The sequence below is a fragment of the Falco naumanni genome, chromosome 11 (assembly GCF_017639655.2).
Source record: "Falco naumanni isolate bFalNau1 chromosome 11, bFalNau1.pat, whole genome shotgun sequence".
NCBI lineage: Eukaryota > Metazoa > Chordata > Aves > Falconiformes > Falconidae > Falco > Falco naumanni.
Genome location: NC_054064.1, coordinates 11,333,507 through 11,358,347, shown reverse-complemented (window position 1 = coordinate 11,358,347; position 24,841 = coordinate 11,333,507). Strand labels below are relative to the sequence as shown.

The window sequence follows — 24,841 nt, the reverse complement described above, 5'->3', positions numbered from 1 at the left end:
AAAGTTATTGAATGAAGAGATCTGAATTTGATTAATCAGCCACAGGCTCCTGAAAACACACTAGCAAAAGCCACTGAATTGGCAACAAGTAATCCTGGAGTGGTCAAGTAAGGCAAGTGTACTATTTGGAAGCGACAGAGGTGCTAGTGTGTTTAAGAACAAGCAACACTTCTTGCAAATACCTGGGAAAATACTGGTAACTTCTGTGAGACTGAAAAATATCAAAAAGACAAGCTGCCTTGCCTAAATTAGCCATGAAATTCAGAATAAATCAGCTACAACATCTCATTTCACAAAATATACTTGACAGTTGTGAAATGGTTAGAAATGAGAAATGCCATACAAGCAGAGCACGTGATTTACATTGCACTCGGTAGGTTTAAGCAGCTTTAAGGACAGCTGCACCAACACAGGATTCATTTTGAGGTAAGCTGTTCATCTCTGCTAGTAACCTCTCCAGAATTTCTACAAAGGACGGACTTTTTCAGCTCTGCTGAACCCTGCTACAGGGCACACACGCAGTGGACTCTGTGTGGAGCTTTCATCCATTCTGGCCAGCACTGGCTGGTTTTGGGCTCCGAGTCGTGGCCAGCTACAGCTCTCTCCAGGCAGCCTTTGTGCCCTCAGGGACAGTGTGCCCCAGGAGACCGTACCTGGCACATTTCAGCATCCAGTACGGACTGTTATCAAATCTCATTTATCATTGTATATGGAGCACACGGACACAATGCTGTTACTTTCCTTGAGACAGAACGCCCTGTTGGGGGACTGGCTGGCTAGTCATAATGACCCAGTATCTCAACTGTAGCAGTGATACTGTGACAGTCACTGTCATCTTAAGTTTTTAAACAAGATGTCATCACTCTCCCTATTTCTCTTGTTGTTCAGATTTCCTTTGCACAGGGAATGCAATTTTATACTTCAAGTTGAAAACAGGACAACTGTTTGTTGTTTTTTGTTTTTTAAATTATTTTAGTGCCCCCTAGAGCTTTGAAATGAAATGGATTTAATTTCCTACACTGTTCCAGCTCCAGTCACTGCTAAGAACCTCTGTAAGGTACAACATAAGGTTACAGTTTGTCGCTGAGCTGAAGAAAGTTCAGTTGTTAGCCCAGTGTCAGTCTTTATAACTACCAACTCATTTTTCACCCCGCTGTGCTTGAGAGGCTGACAAACCATTAGGAGTGCCTTGGATCCTCTCCTGTGTCTGACAGCTGTCAAAACAGGATTTAACAGATGCATTGAGGAGATTCCTGACCAGAACAGCTGTTGTTACTTACGATTTTTTGAAGTCCATGAGGATTTTTATCTCCCGAGCTCCAGTCCTCAGCAGATCTAGTCACTTGCCATGAATACTGCTGGCTAATCATTGCTTGCTGTTTCATTAGTTTTGGTGCCAAAATCTGTGTTGCTTCTGACCCATGGGTCTCAGCTGTAGCTCAGAGGAAAAGTACAGTAACAGGTGACACGCAGTTACTTTGTGAAAATTGTCAGTTGCTTCCTTTTCATTTGGAGGCGTAGGAACTTAAGCAGTCTAACCAAGAATTTGTCAGCTTTCCAAAGTCTCCTACCGGAAACTTTCTCTTCTCTTGCAAGACAGAGCTCTGCCAGATTTTATGCTATCAAATGCCATTTTGACTTCTTAGACCAAAGTGTAAACTGCTCATCTGCTACAGTAAGCAGGGCAGACATCTGTTTCACTTCTGGAGGAGGCAGCTCTTAAAGACAGTTCAAACTGTAATTAAGTCTGGATGACAACTTGGTTTGGTTTTGCTGTTGCGGGTTTTTTTTTAAATTTGGTTTTTTTTATTATTTTGATTATTTGTTATTTTGATTGATGGGTATAGAACAGCAGTCTGTGCCACACCACAAAGTTAGCCAATAACTTCAGTGGACTGCCTACATCAAAACTGCTTCACAAAACTAAGGTGCTTGAAAACGGTGCATCTGCTGTTTTAACCCAAGTAGGAGTGGGAAGAGAAATCTCTTTTGAATTATCCTGTAACTCATTAATAGGTAATATGTCAGACCACTTCTACTGCTGACAGCTTTGTTCTGATGATTTCTGAAAATTTGGAGATGGCAGAGTTCAGGCTTGCACCTTTTTTTTCCCCCTTCTGTTAATTAAATTGCATGATGCTATTATACTTGTAATCTAAGTTACATTGCCATTAATAGCATCACAAGATGGATGCATTGCATAGGAAGATGTAACTAATTTATCAAGTTGTGTGTGGCAAGAAAAAATTAACAAACTATTTAAAAGTATATATTAAATCAAGGTCTTGCTTTGAGTTCTGATGATTTAAATTCCTTACACCCACTTTTAAAATTACAGCTTTTGAGACATGAACTTAAATATCACCTCTATATTAATCACCATCCGTATCAGTGGTAATTTTTGATCACTGACTGCAATTCATTGCTTGGGGAGCACACAGAAGAGAATGCATATTTCCCCCCATCTCCCAAAGAAGCGTATATTTTGTAATGTGGATAGAAACTTAAGACAACCACCAATGCTATACGAAGACACCGATTCCAAGAAATCATTTGAAGTGCCTGCCTGAATTTTCATTTCTACCCCTGGAATGCATCTCCAGAGGGGAATTTGGGAAGGTAACTGAACGAAAAAACTCATGAAAACCCAAATAACCAGATTTTGTATACAAACACATGTATATACCAAGGGAAAAGAGAGGAAATGAAACAATAAGGCAGGGTTATTATGTTAACAGTACAGACACACTGAGTTGATCTTATGAAGCTATATAGGAATTTAAGTATCCATTTTATACATATTGCATATTTGTAGACTGCTTCTTCAAAAAAGAGATAGCAAATGGAAAGCAATACATATTGTTAAAACTGCAAATGTGCCAACTGATCATCAAGAGATTTCAATATTAAGGAGTCTTTCCCTTTCCTATACAATTATTTAATAACATTTCATGTTGAGATTCATTCTTTTAGTTTTACAACACTCACTTCTGTGGGTCTAGGTTTGTTTAATTTTCTTAATGGTGCCATTGGAATAATTCTAATAAGCACTTTTCATTCTTTTTTTTTAACAATTCTTGCACAGTCTGACAAAACCAGGTTTTTTGGACAAAATAATATTTTAAAAAATCAAAGAAAATATCTTAACATCAAGATTAAATAAGGAAGAGTAAACAGTCTGAAATGTACAGCCAGAATAGTATTTACTGGTACAGTTGTGGTTTATCACAATGAATTTAATCTTAGCTCATGTATGTAATACTGAAGAATGAAAAAAGTAGTTTACCTGAGTTTCATTGGATATAAACTATATTTCTATGCATGCAGCATAGAGGAGACAGCCTTTTCTCACCACTTTTGCAAGCCAGTGTGGTCTGTGAATGATTGCTGTGGAAAGGAAGGGAAGAAACCAGTAATGTCAAACTGTGCAGTTGAAGCCATACCATCACGGCAAGTGACTCTTAATGTGTTTCCCTGACACCTTTTGCATAAAAAGATTAGGTAACATCTTCAACAATACAGGTTTTTCGAATCTGTCCCAAATCTACTCCTACTCCTTCTATAGTATATCTATACAACTGCCATCTATCCCATTACCCAGCCATTTGCTACTCCTAAGGTGTGTTGGCATTTCATTCCCTTAAAACAAAACAGCAAAGAAAACCCCTAAATACACCCCCCCACCACAAATCCTAAAGAGGATAAGTTGCTGTATGCTATAGAAAAAGTGAAGAAAAAGTGACTGCATGCAAGGAAAGCTCATAGCAGGGTACATCCAAGCTCTGAAATCTCCTGAATGGGCACAGCAATCCTACATCTATGAAACTCTTAATAAGAAAGATGTGAAATAGTGTTTTTTGTTGTCCTCAAAAGGTCTTCCCCTTATGACTCCATTCTAGTATTTCTAATAGAAAAAGTACTTGCTAACATCTCAGTAGACATTAAAATATTATGGTTTGAAAATGTCAATTATGCTCTGTTCCAGGCAGATATTTTCCCTTGTGTTCATGAGTATGAAAGCTTTTCTTACTGCTGATGCTGAAAACATAATGAATCATACTTTATATTTTATCTTTTAATACCACCAATTTAATGACTAGGCAAGATATTTCAACCCAAGTATTGCTTCCTACATGTGGCTCTCAAATATTCCTTTCCAGTTCTGAAATAAAAACTGATGGCTGGATACACTGAAATTAACCATATTTCATGAAATTCAATATATGATTCTGTTGCCTTAAAGGGGATGGAGTAATTTAGTGGGAAATACACACACACACCCCCACACACACCCGCCTTCCAGCTCTCCTCACCGAGGTGGGAGGTTGGGTGCAGCTAGGGTTAAATTCTAGGTGATGTCCAATTTACCACTATCAGTCCAGTCGCACTTAATATGTATATTAAAGTGCCAGGGGTCTGCACTGCTGGCCCAGCCGTGCTCATGAGCTAGCACGGCCACACTCTGGGGGGTGGTCGCGCTCAATGGGGAGCTGTGATGACCAGCTACTTAACAGGGCAGTTTTATGAGTGCAACAGATAGACAGGTTCTTGGATTGCCAGTGATAGTGACTGTTTGCAAAAAGGCACGTGCAAATAAAACGTTATAACATGTGGAAAAGTTGCAACAATACAACCTGGCTACAAATATTGAAAAGTAACTCTCTAGAGATATTTCTAAGTCTCCCAAAGAAGCACTTCGTTTCAGTCTCATGCAAGGTGTCCCAAGGGGGGGAGAAGCAAGGCTCAGCCTGTCGGCTGGTCCCAGGAGTCTGTCTCGGTGGTGTCTTCCCCACTTGTCCCCTCATTCATTCACTTTTTATACTTCTCTTTACTCTCAGGTGGAGCTTGAGTGACTCTAGTCATACATTCCTTTATTATGCTTGGTGTGAAGTTCTCTCGCTTTCATTTAAAGAAACAGTTCATTTTAAATTTACTGCACATGCTCCCCGAGTGGGGGATTCACTTTCTTTGGGGGAACCATTCAAGCAGGAGGTCGCGATCTCCCACTACCACAATTATTTTACCCTAGCATCCTTGAGTTTTATCTCTTCAGCAGTTTGTTTTCTTTTAGCAGTTAGCACGTCCTCATCAGAAAGCTTTGAAGTGCTGAGGGGGCCTAATTCCCAACCTTCTTTCGCAGGTAATGAGGATTTTGCTTGGTCTTCACCACAGTTGTTGGCCCAGCAACAGGCCAACAGGCTCTGTCTCCTCACTGTGCTTCTGTTAAAACAGCCCAGGATGCTGTCTGCCACCTCTGCTTCCAGGGCACACTGCCAGCCCATGCTTGGCTCACTCTCTGCCAGGACCCCCAGAGAGCTGCTGCCTAGCCAGCCAGCCCCCAGCCTGTGCCAGTGCAGGAGGCTACCCAGTCCCAGAGACAGGACTCTGCTTGTGCCCTTGCTGAATTTCATGTAGTTCTTGCCAATCCATTCCTGCATCTTACCTTGGTCCATGCCCTAAAGTGTTTTGACTGTTCCCTTCAGTCTGGTATTGTCTGCCAACCTGCTGAGTGCGCACTCTTTCACCTCCTCCAGTTCACAGATAAAGATGTTTAATAGAACAGGTTCCAGTACAGATCCCTGTGACACTCCAGTGGCCCCAGGTCTCTGGGTAGAGTGCCATTTACCACTGACCTGAGACTCCAATCGTCTAACCAGCATTTTACCCCTGTAGTTTTCCACTCATCCAGACTGTAATACCTGAATGTGAAATGAGAATCTGTAGAGGATCAAAGGCTGTGGGTTGATTGACATGGATGATGTGCAGCTGTAGCTTGTTCCTGCAAAGTGGTTAAATAGCACTGGGGGGTAGTGGGGGATGAGAGGGAGAAGCAAAACTCTCAATGTAGCAGACAGAAGGAGCAGTGTGGTTTGGCCCCTGGAGGATGGAGAAACAGCTTGGATGGTAGAATCTGACCAATGGTAAAGCCTTGTTGCAGCCTACTGGTTTTGCTTGTGCAGCAACAATTGGTGCCCTGTGTGAGGAAAACTGATTTGGACTCAAACTGCAAAAAGGATCCTCTCTGAGATGCAGCATTCATGTGCCTGAGCTGTAGTTCCCCACTTCATCCTTTTGTTTGAAGATGGGTGGAACTATTAATTTTTCTGCCGTTGCTGAGGACCTCCCCCAGTCTCCACAGTGCTTCAAAGGCAGGAAAGCAGCTGTGCAAGGACACTAGCCTGCTCTCCCTGCACCCATCTGATCCTGTGGGCTTATACGGGTTGAGTTCTCTGGAGCACTCCCTGTCTTAAAATAATCCACCGCTGGTCATTCTACTCCTGCTTGAAGCCTGCCTCAAAGCAGAGGCCTGAGAGACGTTGTTGGTGAACACTGAGAGTACCACAGCCTTGTCTGTGTATATGTATATTTAGGTGTATTTACATACATGTAATATACATAATATTACTTATACAATGTGTACATCTGCATGTAACATCCACAACAGCTGGTGTTAAACAGGCTTAAAATGAGTTTCCTTCAATGGAACTGGTCTGGTAAGTTCTTTCTCTAATTTAACATGGTATTTACGTTTCATTGTTGTCTCATACTCTTTATTCTAGGATCATCAAACCATTTTAAGAGCATGGGCAGTTAAAGACTTTGCTCCAAATTGTCCTTTGTACGTCCAGATACTGAAACCTGAGAATAAGTTCCACATCAAGTTTGCAGGTAAGTTAAGATTTCAGCCATTTGAAACACCTGTTAGTATTTGGCAATTTTTCATACACACACAAGCAAAGTGAAATTCCATAGGCATGTTTACTGGTTAGAAGCAGATTGAGATTGCAGTATTGTAAAATAACATGGGCTGTACGTAACCTATCAATAGTAAAATGCTATGTTTTACATTGAAGTCTTATTTATAAGTACTTTTATGGATTATTACTCTCTTATGTTATGTAACACAGAGAGTAGAATTATTTGCTACATAACACGTTGTTACTCCTTAATTATCAATCCAGGTAGGTTTCCAGCTTGATGTATCCATGTCTTTAAATCATTTCTGCCTACTACTAAGGGGTATATGAGAAGATCTGCTCAGAAGAGGCCAAATTTTATCCCAAAAAACAATTTGGGGAAAAAAGTCTTCCCATGGGACTGGTTTTTTTTTTCTAAGTAATACAAAAAACATTGTTTTAATGACTTCCAGATATTTTGGAAAGATGCATGTAACTTAATTCTGTATTCAGTAAAACACATGTGTTCAAAACTATGACATAAAATGCCAAATAATGTTAAGAAATCCAAACAAATCTATTCTTTTAAGAAGCAATTGCAGCTTTAATTTGACAGACTGTCTCTCTGCAGTATGTAGGTAGGTCTGTCTCTGTCTATGTATAAACGCACACATACATATGCATATATAACTGCATATACAGACATACATATGCTCATGTGCAAAATGACACAAATACTTTTATAATGAACTTATTTTGCCTATCTTTGGAAAGATATCTGTATGAAGTAGAGGCAAAGCTTTCCTTTTCAACTGTAATTTTGAAAATTCAGTTTTCTGGAAGGATATTCTAAGGAAGAAAGGGTTGCTGAGTCATGCAAAATTCAAAAAAACTCCATGGAAAAATATTAGTCTACTCCATCATCCCAGAATGTGATGAAAAAGTAAATTTCAGTGCAGAACAATTCCAGAGCAACAGTTAAAGTTGTAATTTTAAAAGCTACTGAATTACCACTAGGTTGGAAAGAAGGAAGAAAACATCAATAGCAGTTCTGAAGTTATAAAAGTGTAATCTCAAACTGTGAGATGGCACAACAGGGAATAAGGCTCTTGCTGTGACAAGAATGATGGTGCTTTTTCATCTCCCCCTTAAAACCACCCAGCACAAACATAATCTCTTTTCCCTAGCCATGGCCACTTTTCTTTATCAGTAACTGTGCTAATGTTGTTCCTAATTGTATTTTTAGGAGAGTTTCATTATTCTTAATGGCTTGTCTCTGTAGGAGCTTATATGTAACTAGACTTGCAAAACTGAGGCAATATTTCATATATGTTCCAAGTCTCAGATTGAGACTTGAGACTTTTTTTAAAAAAAAACCAAACAGCAACAACAAAAACCCTCTTTTTCCAACATTTCATTCAACTAAGCTTAACTAATCTGGTATCTTACTGCCTTAATTTATGTTCTGTAGCTCTTCAGGGGCTTGAAAGAGACCTTTTGTATTCTGTGCCTTGTTAGCCCCCTCTAACATCAATAGTACTGTGTCATGTCTAAATATTCAGATAGCACCTCACATCCCAGAATATTTTCACATGGATCATAGGGGTCCCTGCATCCATTTCCACACTCTTTCAGCACAACATTAAAAACAGAGAATTACAAGCCTTCCCTCAAGATTAATTTAATTTTATTCATATAAAACACAGGAAACTTTTAATGCAGTTTTAAATTCACAAGGTTACGAACATGGTATAAATATCACCGCTGGATGCTTACCTACTGCAAATGGTTAGGCTACTGACAGTCACGAGAACAACATTTGTTTACATACGTTTTCCCAAGAGGGCTACTTTGGTTATTAATCTCATCCCACTCTTCTTCATTCTGAAATCTGTACGCAGTGGGGGCTGCAGACTATAGCCCTGTCAGAGTGCTTACAAATAAAATTTGTCATAACCGCATGGAACACTTTGCTAAGTGCTTTTCGGATTACAATTTGGGACTGCTTTATTAGTACCTTAATGCAAAAGTTTTTTTAAACTTAATATTCGTTTAAAAAATGACTCCTTCCTTCTGGAGGTTTCCCAAAACAATATTGTACATTATTGTGGACTTGAAATATTCAGTAATAGCAGTAATAGGATTTCTTTTTTTTTTTTTTTTTTTTTTTTGCTTTATACACAGGTTTAGAGACTATAACTGTCAGAAAGTTTCTGAATTTAGAAAAAATACAACCAAAGAGTTCCAGAAGGACCTTGTAAAAAAGTTTAACTTCTAACTACATGGAAAATTTTTAAATCACTAGAAGCCCAGTTTCTCAGCAGGTTGTATTAGGTTGACCGGTCATCCTATATTGCATGAGACAGCCCTGAAATTTAGACCCTGACTGCATTTTCCCCTGGAATAGCATCCTGGAGATTTTCTGCCAGAGGCTTCAGTAATCATATATATGACAAGTGATTGCTATAATTTATTCCCATTTGGTAGACAAGACTTCTACATTCTTCTTCTCCTTAATGAGAGTACAACAACTTATTCCTGTCATCAGAGCAAAGAATGGAGACACTTTGCACAGGGTAATATGGCCTGTCAGAAAGACAGGTTTCTTGTCTTGTCACCTGATGACAGACACACACCTTTGCATCCTCTATTTTCTCTGTTACTTTTTACAGCAGAGCTTAGCTACTTTGTTTAAAAAGGTAACTTATGCTTATGTTGGTTAACATAGTGGAAATATTTCTCTGTGCTTGAAAATGATTCTTGAGAGGAATCTGGAAAGCACACGGCATAAGTGTTTGTCCCAGCAAACTCCTTTGCAAGTTCAAGGTGTAAACGCTTTATAAATATATAGTCACTCTAACATGACAATTGTCAGATGGGCAAGAAAACATTCCTACCACCTGTGTTAACAGTCTTATGCCTGAAGCTGAAATGCTTTGATTACTCCTTTAGTAATTTCTAATATACAAATGCGGTGACATGTCCAGTTTTCCTTTCAGTAATACTGCATTTTTCTTCACTGGCAGTTGCATGTGTTTTTCTTAATCTTCCTGCTTTTCCTTCAAACACACAAGGCTACAAAAGGCCACGTACTCTTAATACGTGCATTTCAGCACAAACATGAAATAAAGCGAAGATTATCCACAGCAGAGCAATATATTTATGCAATTCAGAGACTGGAATAAAAATGCATGTTTTCAGAGTTGAGCTTAGAACTTTTATGTATTTGCTAGAAAATAAATTAATTGCCTTTACCTTGAATATTCAGAAATCATGTATAATCACAATTCCAGGAACTGGGGATACATTTTGATGTTCTGTATTTATTCAGGATGCACTGATGAATTAGCACAGGTTGGTGGTCTGACATTAAGCCTTTAGTAGTTTATTGAAAAGGAACATAGTCCAGATTCACCAAAATGGATGCATTTTAAAGTGAATGCATCTGATGAGTAACCAATCCAATTACCTATAAAAATGGTCTAGAAATAATGAATGGGCATTTTTCTCTGTCTGGTCTGGTAGTGATCATGTTAATTTACCAAATTGACAAAAGTAGGGTTTCTCAGGATAGTTGTGTCATGACTGGGACATTCTTAACACATGGCTGATGCTGCAGGCTTAAATTAGTATTTTAAATATGTTTTATCTTCAGGAACATTCAGAAGTCATAACTCACCACACTGCATTACTACATCTATTTGAGACAGACTTAGAAACACGTTTTTTGTCAAAATATATTTTAAACAGAAAATACAGCTTCTGGAAAATACTAAATGGATTATTTCTTTAGTGTAAATGCAATCAAAATACTTGTTTGGTAACCTGATTTGACATATTTAATACTCATTTCAAGATAAACTGCAGTTTCCTCTGCTGCCTTGCTGCCATACTGAAGGAATAATTTGCTGATTCTAGAACCTGCTGTCACGGGACCTGACTGATGTCCCACACCTGAGGAGTGGGAAAGTTGTCACTGAGCTTCCTCCCTACTCACTTTAGAAGGGAGAGCATCAGATAAAATTCTGTATAGCCCTCACTGCATCTCTGCAATAAGAGTCCTGAACATAAATATAAAACACAGTATCATGAGAGGCAAACTATAATCTGTCAAATAATTAAAGAAACAAACAAGTTATTTTTGACCTGATCAGTGTCTAGTACAAGAACTTCAGCCAAGAAGAAAAACCCATAGTACCTGTCTTCATTTTTCAAATGGCTATGATATTTCTAATCATGATAATTGGATCACTGAAGAATCTTTCACCTGATGTTGTCAAACCACCTCTGAGAATTCAAAAACTTCAAAATAGATCTGAAATAGGCAGGGTATTATTTGCATATACCCATTTTACAGATGCATAAAACATCATGGAGGGCATAAATAACTCATACAAAGTCAAAGTTTATGATAGGAGTGGAAGTGGTCCTACAAATCCTGGCTCCACGGCTCCTGATGTAACTGGACAACACAATGTGAATCTCTTACACGTAGGAGATGAAGATGAGTATTGTAGGACAGCAATCTCTGTTTGCTATGTGCTATGTTACCTGTTAAAATGGTACTTTTACATAAATTATATCCAAAAAGTCCACCATAGATGTCAGAGAATGTAGAACATATGGAGAACTTATGTCTGATACACTTTTCATTTGCATCGTGCCATCCATGATATATCCATTTTCATTTACATATATTTAGGTCAGCATGTACAGTTTTGTCCAAGTACAAGATTTGAATTAACAGATGAAATAATTTTCCTGTGTATTTTTTCTTGCCCCTATTTTCAAAAGTATTAGCTATAATATAACAACATTCTAAACAAAAAATAAGGGGAGGTTATTTGGCAAAATCCTGTACAATATGGAGAGTTTGCTATTCCTCTATCAGGAAGTAAGTATTCGCTTTCATGAATCTTTGCCATCTGACTAATGGTAACGGAATGCAGATACTCCATCCAAGCAGTAGACTATGCCTTACTGTCTCAAAATCTCTAGTTTAAAATTAAAATAGATTTATTCATGGCACATCGTCAACTAAAAGAACACATTTCTGTCTGAAATATTTTCTGCAGGAAATTTTTAATTGCTACAACTGAAATATAATTAGCAGAGGAAAAATCTCATTTTGTTCTATATTTGACGTTGTCTTTATATAACTAAATTCATTCCTTTCCTATGACATTTAAATATGCCTTGATCTTCAGAAAATGAGAGAATGAGTTTCTCCTTCTGGTAGTCAGTGATTCTGTTACTGAAAAGGCTCTAGAAGTTTCAAAAAAAGGAATAGAGAAGGCATAAAGTATGCCGGTTCAGTAAGTGGCGTGCTTATAGCTACAGTATAAGTTCTGTCTAGAAAGTAGCTCAGAGAGGTAAGGTGGTTCTAAGGATTTTAATGATACATTAGGGCAACTAGAAGTAGAGGTATGTAGACAGCTCAGACCTAGGTGGGAAGATGATTTGCTTGCTTTTATTAAGCAATTCTCGTACAGCTTATGTTTTGATAACAGGCTGTACTACTTGTAGTATTCTTTCTCATCAGAAGCAAATGCTGCTCCTATTGAAAGTAACATAGACTGAATCAAACGCTAAATTCAGAAGAAAAAATACTTACTAGCATGCAATAAATGCCTTCATGACCTTAGAAAACCTTTATGACTTGTGAATTTCTACACTGACAAGTTTAAGTCATAAGTTTTGTGCTTATCCCTTCTTATATCTATTTTAATACTGTCACAGCTATTATGTGAATGACATTAAAGAGTAATTTCTATTTCATTTTCATGCTGTCACCACCACTGGAGAGCATTTAACTGTGATCTGAATTTTAAGCATTGCCTATCCAAGTTAAATAATAATTGATGCGATACTGAAAGCATGTGCAGAAGATTTGGCAGTTTTAGCTATAAGCCAATACAGAGGACTGGATATAATGTCTCTGTTGCTTTCTCTTCTTACTTCCCCTCCCCTAAATGCCATTAAAAGACAGAAAAAAATAGGTGTGCCTATAGTACTGTTCCATCACAGCAAGTACTAACGTGCAGACATACTTTCTTCTAAGGACTCTTAGAACAATGCACATTTTGTGATTACAAAAGCCAGACAAGGACTGGGGTAAAAAGAACGCAAAGTTGTAAAAAACCGAAAAAGGAAAAGCAACCACCCCCCTGGCCTATATTTCAAGGAGGTAGCAGCTGTTAGCAGTTCCTGGGGAGATAACAGTCAAACCTACATCACATATGGAGGTGCAGCGCAAACTCCCAGAGCCGCTGTCAAATAACCAGTCTGCAAACCAGTACAGCCTATCTAATTGATCAGCACTCCTGCATTGCGATATCCTGGGTATGCTACTTGCTGAACACAAAATTGTATCTGTGCAATGCTTGATGTCTCTATGCAAAACTGCGGAAGGCACAAAAGATAGAAACTAGACATGTGACACGGCTTACTCATACAACTAGTGCAGCAAGATAGTGGAAGTGGGAATCACAGAGCCGTTGCATCCTCTCCATGTGTAGCCGCAGGACAGAAAGTCTGAAGCGGATGCAGAAGTAACTCTGCTTATGCAATCTGAGAGAGAGCGTAGATTGGGCAAATCATACACAGCTGCTGTCTGGGTTCTAGTGGAAGATGAATGTCTGGAGGCAAATTTTGATTGTCCCTGTCTTCACCACTTTCCTAGACAAGGAAAGGAAGTGATAATTCTTTTCAATGGAAAGTATTTTTTTAAAACAATTTATATCTTCTTTTTGTTTCTACAGATCATGTTGTGTGTGAAGAGGAATTCAAATATGCTATGCTAGCTCTCAATTGTATTTGCCCAGCTACCTCTACGTTAATCACGCTGCTGGTTCATACATCTAGGGGACAGTAAGTATATACCACAATAAAAAAACCCCAAACTTATAGAAGTTGTAGCTGATATTCTTTGGAAAATAGCTTACCCTGAACTCCCAGACAAAGTTTTTAAGGAGAAATTGGAACTTTCTGCACAATAAAAGCATCAAGTTATTTTACTAAAGATACTGTTATCTCAAAAAGAAACTCCCCCCACCAATATTTAACATTGTTGCCTGCTGTTGTGCCGCTTCCACAAGGTACGAAAAATATGTATTTCCAATGTAGTAGATTGAATTGTGCATTTATCACACAGTTCTACTTAACAACAGCAAGACCCCAAAATGCCAATTTTAATATGTTAATTTGAAGTTCTGTTTTTGTACACATATAAAAATTCCTATTAATTCGGCTCAAAAAATTTTTTATGATAACATGCAAAATATTATTTGCTATTCAGTGCCTGAATGTTGAGAAGTAAACATACATATGAAGAGATGGTTTTTAACATCATAACCACACTGCCAGAAGGGATACAGACACGGTCACAGTAGAACCTCTCTGTATTTACCAAAAGAATTTTACCACATCTAGTATATCTCTGTTATGCTATGTTCTTGGAATAATAAGGTATTCTTATCAAAATGTTGTGGGAGGAGGGAGGCATTAAAGAGTAAATCTCCAAATATATCTGTAGAAATGGAATATGTGCATATAGACTGCACAAGAGTGTATTTGGGAGTCTCGTAAAAATGCATACTTTTTTTCGAGTAATCATGGACCCAGTAATTCCTTGATATTTACAAGCAGTGTTATTTAACCTTCTATATTGCATTTATATATCCCCCTGTGCCCAGGATGGGGAAAACTGAAATTATTGCTAGAACTTTTACTACCAAGAACCACAAATGTCAAGATTTTAATGGCAGTGTCTGTAGTCGAATCTGTTAATAAGAAGACAACAAAATACTGTTTCTGTGCCTCCTGATAATCATGCTGAAATATGTTCTCCAGCTGCCTAGCATTCAGTATCTGACATGCACAGAATACAGAGCCTTTTTTAGTTATTTAGAAGAGTAATATTCTTAACAGCTAGCAGAGAATTCTCAGTCAGCACAAAACCAAACATATGAAAGGGAATCTGTTTTCTGCTATACTTAAGAACTCTGGCATTTCATTTTTACCACAGGCATATTGATCATTTATACAGATTCCCAACTATGATGCAAAGTAACTATAATAGAATGCAAAAGCTCTTACTCGGAATTAACTGTTGTTATCAAGGCTGGTAAAGTAACTGATTTCTAGTCTGGTCATTGTACACTAGGAACTAAAAAAAATTTTTTGGCACAAATAGTTGTCTGTGTTACTTTGAATCCTTCTTACAGAAACATTACAAGCTTGCTGTATAAACACAGGAGAACTGGAAAAGTGAAAATGCCTAGTTGTTTCTTATACTTTAGTCAGCACTCATCAGAGCATTTAATCTTGGATGGGCTCCAAAATACTGAAAAGTGGCAAACTTTGGACATCTTAGAGCACGTGTATTAATGCTGGACTAATTGGTTGAATAGATGTGACCGTTCCTTAAAACCACACTATATGTGCAAAAGTTTAAAACACTAGAGGAAAAAAACTTCAAAAATATTTCAAATTTGAGTACTCTTCGCAGTGCTAAAAATAACTCAAAAAATTAAGTATTTCTCTCCCAAAATACCACTTTCTAAGCTTTCAAGTTTGATATTTTTGCTACTTCCTTTCATTTTTGCTAGATGTTTACGTAATTTTCGGACTGGTGGAGTTTTTCTTGCCCTTTTGTTCTTTAAAACTGTTTGAAATCCCCTGGAAATGCTGGAATATTTTCTCAGAAGTCTAATTTAACTGTGATTTAAATTTTTCTTTAAGTTTTTATGTGCACAGATCTGTTCAATGTATGATAAAGTCGCCAAGTCAAACATTCAGAATTAGGAAATGAGGACAAAGCTGTCTTTTTGCTAGCCTGCTCTGATCCTATTAAAAACCTACTGTGCTGTTGAAAACATTAAGTAATGGTATACTTGATCTTACTTCTTGCTTATAACTGAGTGTCAGGTAGGCCATGTTTAATCTGGAAGTTTTGTGTCCTCGAACGTTTAGTTAAGATGATCATTAACAACTAGTGATTTAACCATTGATTTTTAACAAGTATGCACTTCATGAATGTAATAATCTCAGTTCAAAGGAGGACAGTAATCACACATAAAATATTTAAATATGTGAAAATAATTTCTTTCCTGTATTACCTCTTCAGTGTCCCAATTTTATCAGCCTTTTTTATTCATAATTTTCATGTGCAATACCATCATTGATTTAAACCCTTGCTAACTGAAATAAACTCATAATTAGGTACAGGTATAAATCTGATCTTTAGAAATACTGTGCTTAAAGAAATTTATTTTCAGACTTTCTTACTGAGTATACAGTAATGCTTTAAGGGAAAAATTCCTTTCAAACTTACATTGTTCATAAGCATCTCTGGAGATTTGCACTGACTCTAGAGTGTTTGAACAGTCTTGGTAAAAAAAAATGATTCTGCATTTCATTGTCTTCAGGGGGAAATCTGTTTTCAAAATAGATATCAGTTTTGAGCTTCATCTTCAGGTTGTCATTATATTTGCAGACAAAACTGCTTTGGATTTGACAAATTTATAAATCAGAGTAATTGTTTGGGCTTTTCTGTAGATTTTTCTGATGTTGAACAACAGGTAGATTAACTGCTAATAGTTAAAAAAGTTACCTTTATTCAAATGAAAGATTAAGTTGGTGAACATTTGAGTTTGGTTAAGTAAAAAGATTAACTGAAAATCTATTAATTAAGCTACAAATGAAAATGTTAACTATGTGTGCATTTATATCCAAACTAAATACTAACTTTGACGTACATAATGAAGAGTATTTGTTAAATAGACTTCCAATAGTAACAGTGAACTGCTTTCCTTGTGTTGTGGTTTAACCCTGGCCGGCAAGCAAGCCCTACACAGCTGCTTGCTCACTGCCGCCACGGTGGGATCGGGGAGAGGATCAGAAGAGTAAAAGTGAGAAAACTCGTGGCTTGAGATAAAGACAGTTTTATGGGTAACACAAAAGCCATGCATGCAAGCAGAGCAAGCCAAGGAATTAATTCCCTGCTCCCCAAGGAGACAGGCAGGGGCTCAGCCATCCCCAGGACAGCCGAGCTCCATCAGACAGAACAGTTACTTGGGAAGACAAACACCATAGTGCCGAATATCCCCCCTTTCTTCTTCTTCCCCATCTTACATATACACTCAGCATGACATTCTATGGCATGGAATATCCCTCTGGCCAGTTCGGGTCAGCTGTCCTGGCTGTGTCCCCTCCCCATCTCCCATGCCCCTCCTGCCTCTCGCTGGCAGCGCCCAAGAAACTGGAAAGTCCTTGACTCAGTATAAACACCCCCAGCAACAACCAAACCCATCCTGTGCCACCAGCATTGCTCTCACACCAAACCCCAACACAGCACCGCCCAGCCACTGAGAAGAACATTAACTCTATCCCAGCTGAAACCAGGACACCTTTACATGGGTTGTTAAATTATCCTTTCATTATCCTGGTTACTACCAGCACCTGCATTGAACTTCATGTAGAACTTGACTTTTAAATGCCTGTCAGTACTGACTTTGTTATATAAAAAGAACAGGTTTGAATTATGGGGAGACTGCAATGAATCAGTGGCTTCCAACCTTGGATAATCTTCCTAAAGCGTATTCAAGGTCACTGGAAAGATTGTCATAATAATGAATTCAGGTTTCCATTCACAGAACCCCCATGTCTGTTGACTTACTTAACTTCCATATAGTGGCTGGGAATGTTTGTGCAAGTTTTTATCGCAGATAACAAAGTTCAAATGACTACCTGTGTCTTTCTATTCCACAAGGAATGATTCTTCTTTTTCCATGGTATTTGAAGTGCATGTAACCAGAGGAGATTATCAAGGATCTGACCAGAATATTTCTTGCTTTTTGTTATTTCCCTGGTGAAAAGCCATTCATTAAGGGAAATTATGGGAATTAAGGGAAAATATGATCACTTTCAAAAAGCTGCTTAACATTTGTTAATTTAGTGAAATAATGATCTTAAATGACTCTCATTTTAATGGAATTAAACAGTTCATTGACAGTTCATAGATAAAACATTGTCCCAACTGTTTGTTGTACTCTTACAAATGAAGTGCTACTTATTCCACAGGGAATCTGTTTCCTGTATTTACAAAGAAATAGTGTGCCACTGTTAATAATATAACCCCATTTCTGATAATCACGAAGATGAGTACACTGAGAAATTACTGGAAGTTGAAGGCAATACTTAGCAGCAGAACACAGGCAAAATCATTATTCTTTGTAATCCTAATTAGAATGGTAGTACAATAAACAGTAAACAAAAAGAAACATGTACATAAATTAAAAACACCTTATCTTTTGTATTATTATGTGAGAGACTGGGGAAAATGTTCATTTTCAAAGCAACTTTGGCCAGCTCAAGTTGCTATTAAAATTAAGGGAGGTTTGCTGCTGTTTATGTGAACTGGCTTTGCTCTTTAATGCAATTTTTCAGATTAAACAAACCAGATGTAAATAATCCTGTTCCCTTCTCAGCTGTTTATGGAATTCAAAACCTCAGTCTGTAAGACACCAAAACTATACCTGGAATCTTATGTATAATCTTCTGATTGATATTAGTATTTATTTTCAATGTTACCTAGTTATCTAATTTAGTGGTAGAACTTTATGGAGTTTGTATTATGATCCAAAATATTGGAAGAAAATAGCTTTTCTGACTTGAACTTAATGTGATCTTTACAGAACAGACCCATGGGAAGCTTTTAGACAACTAACTGGAACGAAGCAGACTTTAAACAGGTAAACATTGTATTTTAGGAGAAAATGAAATATGGAGAATTTTTTTCTGTAATTACATTTCTGGTTCTGCTATTCTACATGTAGTGCACTTTGTTAACACTGCTGCAATAAAAGTGGTTTACTTATTTCCATCTTGAAACAAAATGTTCCTATGCTAACGGTGGAGACGAGTGATAAATTGAAGAAAAACAGAAATTGTGTGAAGATATTGAAAATGTTTAAATGAGCACAAAGGAGCGTGTCCCAGTATCTTGAGATCATAGCTCCAAGTGGCAAAACACAGAGCACATTTGTCAGTTTTATGTTCTATCTGCACATACATATATCTGTATATATATGCACCCATTATATCCAGTAAAACTCATATAGACAGAACCTTGTTTCTGCATGAAACTTAATAAAGAAATTCACAGAAGCCCCAAGTCTGCAAGTTCTGGTGCTCACTAAGGTTTGGAACATTTCCACTAACAGTCCATCTGGATAAAGAACGTTAGCTGCATATAGTAAAGGATGATATGCGTAAATGGTTAAGGTAATTATAGAAAGGAAGGTATACACTTGTCATAGTATACAAGGCACAGTAATTAAAAATGCCCATACGGTAAACGCTGAAGATAACCAACAAGCAAATGCAGGGGAAACCCCAGAAATTTTCCTTACAGATAAAGCGACTGAAGCCAAATGGGTCTTCCCTGCATAAGTTAATTTTAACGGTTCTGCTTCAGACGGGAACCAGACCACCTGCTGTGGAGCACCTGAAGGGGCTGTCTTTATGCACAGAATGAGTATGCTGTTGGTTTCACCTGACATCTTTAGATTGTAATGAATCCACTTATTAATGGTGTGAATTTAACGTTAATTCAGCCGTCTCTCTCCTGATGTTAAAGTACATAATCTTATATGCCTATTACTTAGCAGAAAATGTTAATTTATTAAAATAATCTCTGTACTTACACTATTACCAAGCTTTGATATCAAATATTTCTTTCAGATTAGCAGATGGGACATTTTTAACAGACATTTGTAGTTTCTATTGCCATGAAATACTGTTTTGATTAGTAAGAATTCGACATTGTTGTAAATTATTCTCTACCTGTACATGTTTCAGGGAGAGTCAGCAGTCACCGGAACAATGGCAGAAAATGTATGGCAGGTGCTCCGGTAATGAAGTGTATCATATTAACCTGGAAGAAAGTACTTTTTTTGCTGAGTATGAGGGGAAAAGCTTCACATATGCTTCTTTCCATGCACATAAAAAGTATGTTGATTTTCCTATCAGCAATTAAAACTTCAAAAAACTAATTATTTGTTTTGCCTGCAATGTAACTTTGCATTCGAAGGTGCGGTATTACACATTACTGTGTTTCTGGGTTTAAATATCTGCCCATTAATATGTTTCGTGGATGTTTTTATGTAAGTTACAGCTGGTCAGGGAAAAGCTCGTGTTGGTTCTGTATAGGGCGGCTCAGTCTGACGGAATAGATTACAAAGGATGTGTGGGGTAAGGCTGACAACCAGAAGTAAACCTGCGTCTTAGAGAGGTTGTATGAGAACACCAGTCTCTTTCCATGTGCAAAATAATCTAGAAAAGGGTGGGTGGGAGGGTGTTAGTGTATTTATTTTTTTCATTTATTTAGGAGTCAGCTGGACATCTGGCTTCCTTTGTGGCGTGTTCATTTCATGCCAAATGTTCAGTTGAAGGGTGGTACATGCTATATTCTGGTGACTGTTCAAAATTAACCCATATTTTTTTCTGTTAGATGCTATCATATCTTCTTTAGGTTCCAGATCATGCATGGCTTATTCAGTGCTGCTCTGTAAGGAGAACATACAGACTAAAACCAAATCATGTATATTCCTATATATTTAACAAAATGGACATATATCAAACCCTGAACGCTGAGTTTATTCTCAAACTTAATAAAAGAGATTTTTTTTTCTTTAATTCCTTATTTTCTTCCACTAATCAAATACATTTCTAGGAGTGAATTGCAAAAATAAATTCTGAAAATGGTTTCCATTGCATATGAGTGATGGAACAATTCAACACGATCAATGCTTATGCATATTATATATCCATTCTTCTACTACTATTTTCCCAGAGGGGACTATAGATCTGATTTTTAAAAAATCAACAGCATTAGAAGAATATTATCGGGGTTAAGAAGAACACTGGATTTCAAACACCTAGGGATCTGTGAACTCATAAAAACTACTTGAGCAGAAGTGGCCTATCAAGGAGACAACGTTTTTCAAACATTGGTCACAAAAATCTGCAAATGTTTATGATCTGCAAAATATAAAAATATACTGGAGGTTCATTTTTGACAGTGGAAATTCTGGTATATATGGGACTATGCAAAATGAACCATGCCTTTCCTTTTCTAATTAAGGTTTGGAGTCTGTCTGATTGGTGTTAGAAAGGAAGATAACAAAAACATTTTGCTGAATCCAGGTCCTCGATATATCATGAATTCTACAGATATATGCTTTTATATAAATATCACCAAGGAAGAGAATTCTGCTTTTAAGAAGCAAGAAAAGCACAGAAAAAAAACATGAATCAAAGTTATCTTACTGTGGAGCTTCTAGGTTGCCTGTACACAGTATAATAGCCAGCATGGGTAAGTAAAAAAAAAAAGCCTCACAACATATTCAATGAATAGTGCATTTTAAAGTGTTTAACAGTGTATTCCTAACATTTTAAGAAATTATAATAGTGTGTGGAAAGAAAAAGCATTAAATGCTTGCCCTCCTATTTTCAAAAAAAACCACCCCAAAACAAACAAACAAAAAAGAAAACCAAACAGAAATAGGTTATGTTTTTCTTTTACTTGACAATATGGAATTACATTGGCGAAGACAGTTGTATTGAAAAGTAATAATAAAATGTACACAAAGCAAAACAACTGGGAAAATCACATGGGTAATTTCTTTGTCATTCATAACTAGTTGTTTGTAATAAGTTTTCATAAACGTCTTCAATTAATAAAATGCCCTTGCTCAATAAAAACCTACTGGTTGTTGGTGCATATAAATATGGATTAGTTATAGGAGGTATGATTTTTAAAAGGTATTTAAAAAGTTGTATTAATGGTCAGAAAAAGTGCTGCTTTGCAGGAAAAGACTTGCTCAGGAAGCGTTTGCGTATTTGTTTTATTTTAGTGTAATAATCAATATAGTGTTCCTTTTAGTCTGTGGCAGTGTAGGCTGGTAATCCCCACTAAATGCAGGAATGTTATTCAAATGTTTTGACAACCACATTGAGAATATGCTTTCAACTCTGCTTCAGGGACAGTGGCTATCGATTTGCAAGATGCAGGATGCCGAACGTCCAGCGGACCTACGCTCGCTCTGCCTTCTGAGGGGGGTAAAGAGGGCAGACGGCCCAGTATAGCACCTGTTCTGGAGGTTGCAGACTCATCCTCACTTCAGACGTGTGACCTGCTAAGTGACCAGTCAGAAGATGAAACTACCCCATCGGATGATGAAGTCTCTGCAGGCTTAGAGTATGTATATTAAATATAAAAACCATAATTTGAAAGGCTAATATTACATAGGTGGCACGGATAATTTTTTGACGTGCAGATCAATTCAAGCAGTTGTAGCAAGCAAGACCCATAAGGGGCAATTACAGAGTTATTCCCTTTTTTGAAATGCTCTTGTCTGTTAGCAGAATGCTTTTATGCCCATGTTGAAATTCAAAAAAACCTGATCAATTTCTCCATTTGCTGGAGATTTTCTATACTCGGTTATAGGTATCTCCTTTTTTAATAGCGTCTTTTATAGCTGTTTTTCTTGCATTCTATTGTTACACAGACAGGACTCAAATGATCTGTAAACAGAAGAGTACTTCTGAGAATGCAGTGATAATCAGATCGTTCAACAGGCTTGTTGAATAGGCTAGGTGTCTGACTTCAAAATGTAGGAATGAAAAAAAAAGTATGAGACAAATCTATTACATCAAATTTAAAATGCATATTAAGCAATTATGTTTATTGGGATTATTGACAGGGATGTTAAAACTGAAATACACAATTAAGCCAATGGCTCACCTAACACAGTTTCCTATCTCTAACAGTGGCAAGCATGAGAAGCCCCAGGTAAGATCATAAAGCTCCAATAAAAAAAATAATAGGACAAGCCTTCTAAAATCTGCAGGCTAAAATACCAGGATGTGAAAGGCCCCTTGTTAAAAACTAAGGTCAATTAGAAATTTCATCTCTTGCCATTTACAACTTATTCCAGCTATGTTTAAAGTATGTTATTAAAGCAAGAAAATAATGACCTCAATCGTTCGTGATGATGTTTGAAAGAGAAATGGGGAAGGAAGAGCAGAAGTACCACAATTATTTCAGTTTTATTTCCTTTTTTTTCCTTCCCTAGAAGTTTCCAGAACATGCATCCAAAACACTAGGGCAGCACACTGATACATCAGACCATTTCCAAAGATGCCTGTACAAAAAAACCCAAGCCAAATTCTTTTGGTCCAGAAAAGCATGATAGCTTTCACTAAATTCTATTGCATTGGTCGAAGCTACAAAATGCATTCCTTTGATCCTTGTTAAACATAGTGCATTTCATGTATTTGACTCTGCTAGTCTACAGATAACTGCAAAACTTAAGACATTGGTATAAACATCCCACAAAATAGTTGTATAGTCAACTGTTTTTCTGTAATTTGCTATATTGAAAATGTTTGTTCTATTCTAGGTATGCCAAAGGCTATCCTCCTTACTCTCCATATATTGGAAGCTCTCCTACATTTTGTCATCTTCTGCATGAAAAAGTACCCTTCTGTTGTCTAAGACTAGATAAGGTAAAGGGAGTTTCTGTTACTAGGTACAGCTGCATTCTCATTTGTCTCTTGCATCTGAACAGTTAAATTCTGGTTTCTGCTCAGAGATGAGGTTTGTTCAGCACGTACTAAGCTATGATACGTTTTCTCATCCTTTTCATGACCAAGCATTTGTTGATGCCTGATCAGGCCTGGGTGAGGTCACCTGATAAAATTTTCTACTTCTAATGGTAAAGGCCTTTAATGTCACATCTAAACCTCTTTATTGAATAAACTTTATCCACTAAACTTGTTCTTATTTTGATTTCAGGGATGCCAACATAACTACTATGAAGATGCCAAAGCCTATGGATTCAAAAATAAATTGATTATAGTTGCAGCAGAAACTGCTGGAAATGGCTTATATAACTTTATTGTTCCACTCAGAGCTTATTATCGACCAAAGAAAGAACTAAATCCCATTGTATTACTCCTGGATAACCCGTAAGTAAATTTTAAGTTCTTTTTTTAGTGATATGTTTTAAATTCATTTTACCATTACTTCAATAGATGATCACTTCACATGGCCAACTTAAAATCAAAAACATTATGGCACATTTGTTGTGGAGAAAAGTTAGTGACAGAAGTAATACCCTATGTTCACTGTCATACACAAAATTGACTTTTTATGACTGTAAATGGCTATACTGAATTTAAATGTCCTTATGCTTCATGGCCAATGTTTCAGTTAAGTATTTCTTAAAAATGCCCAAAATAACGTGAATATTACTGCTAAAATCAAATAACTTCATAAATAGTGTAAAAAACAAGCTGTGCAACAGCTGTGCACAGCTGCATGACAGCACTCCATTTTTATCACGAGGCACACAGACTTTTTATCACGAGGTACTTTAGTGGCCTGGGCCAGTTAGGTATGATTTTAGTAATTTTAGGCTCTTAAGATAAACAGTTCTTTAAGCTAGTAGGACACGCACCCACTTGGCCTATGTTTATATGAAGTCATGGAAGAAAATTAAAATCTGCAGTATTGTCTGGAGATCACTGAAATTCTTAGCCTGTCTTGCATTATCTGTTTAAAATTTCAGGCAACTTCTTCTCTGGCAAGACTGAATCATTTACAATCTGACAATGAATGAGACTTTTTTGGGGGGGGGGGCAACACTTTGGTACTGCTCAAGTACTGAAAATCACAATTTGGAAGACACAGAAATGGAGGTTAGCTGCATATAGAAAATTAGATCAAGCTATGAAAGCACAGAAATGTCTCATGGGTTCGGATTCCAAGTTGACACTTCCTTTTGCATATATATATATATATGTTCTAGTTTTAAGTGATTTATTATATAAAGACGTGCTGTGAAGTGTCCTGATTTTGCCTCGGAAAGCTCTTAGTGAAGCCGTATACACCTGTGTTTCCAAAACCAAAGCTTTATAATGTTCATATTATGGTGTAAAGTGAATTACACAAATTGGTAAGAGCCTAAATTAAGCCAAAGGACTTCTGATTTGCAACTTGCTGAAGATGAAAGATGTGAGCATACAGTGCCCTCTTGTGCTTGTTCCTTTTTCCATCAGGGTGCCCGAATTTCATGCTATCGTGACATTTTATGGCT

The 24,841-nt window shown here is 37.2% G+C and overlaps 1 protein-coding gene across 1 annotated transcript in view; it reads left to right on the top strand.

Annotated features, from left to right (window-relative positions):
- Positions 1 to 24,841, top strand: part of KCNT2 (potassium sodium-activated channel subfamily T member 2) — a 149,447-nt gene that overhangs the window by 85,012 nt on the left and 39,594 nt on the right. Inside the window, 9 exon segments of the mRNA XM_040611123.1 lie at positions 6,561 to 6,669; positions 13,439 to 13,547; positions 18,374 to 18,430; positions 19,539 to 19,688; positions 20,824 to 20,980; positions 20,982 to 21,054; positions 21,723 to 21,939; positions 23,144 to 23,249; positions 23,539 to 23,711. Of these exon segments, the coding sequence (XP_040467057.1) occupies positions 6,561 to 6,669; positions 13,439 to 13,547; positions 18,374 to 18,430; positions 19,539 to 19,688; positions 20,824 to 20,980; positions 20,982 to 21,054; positions 21,723 to 21,939; positions 23,144 to 23,249; positions 23,539 to 23,711 (1,151 nt within the window).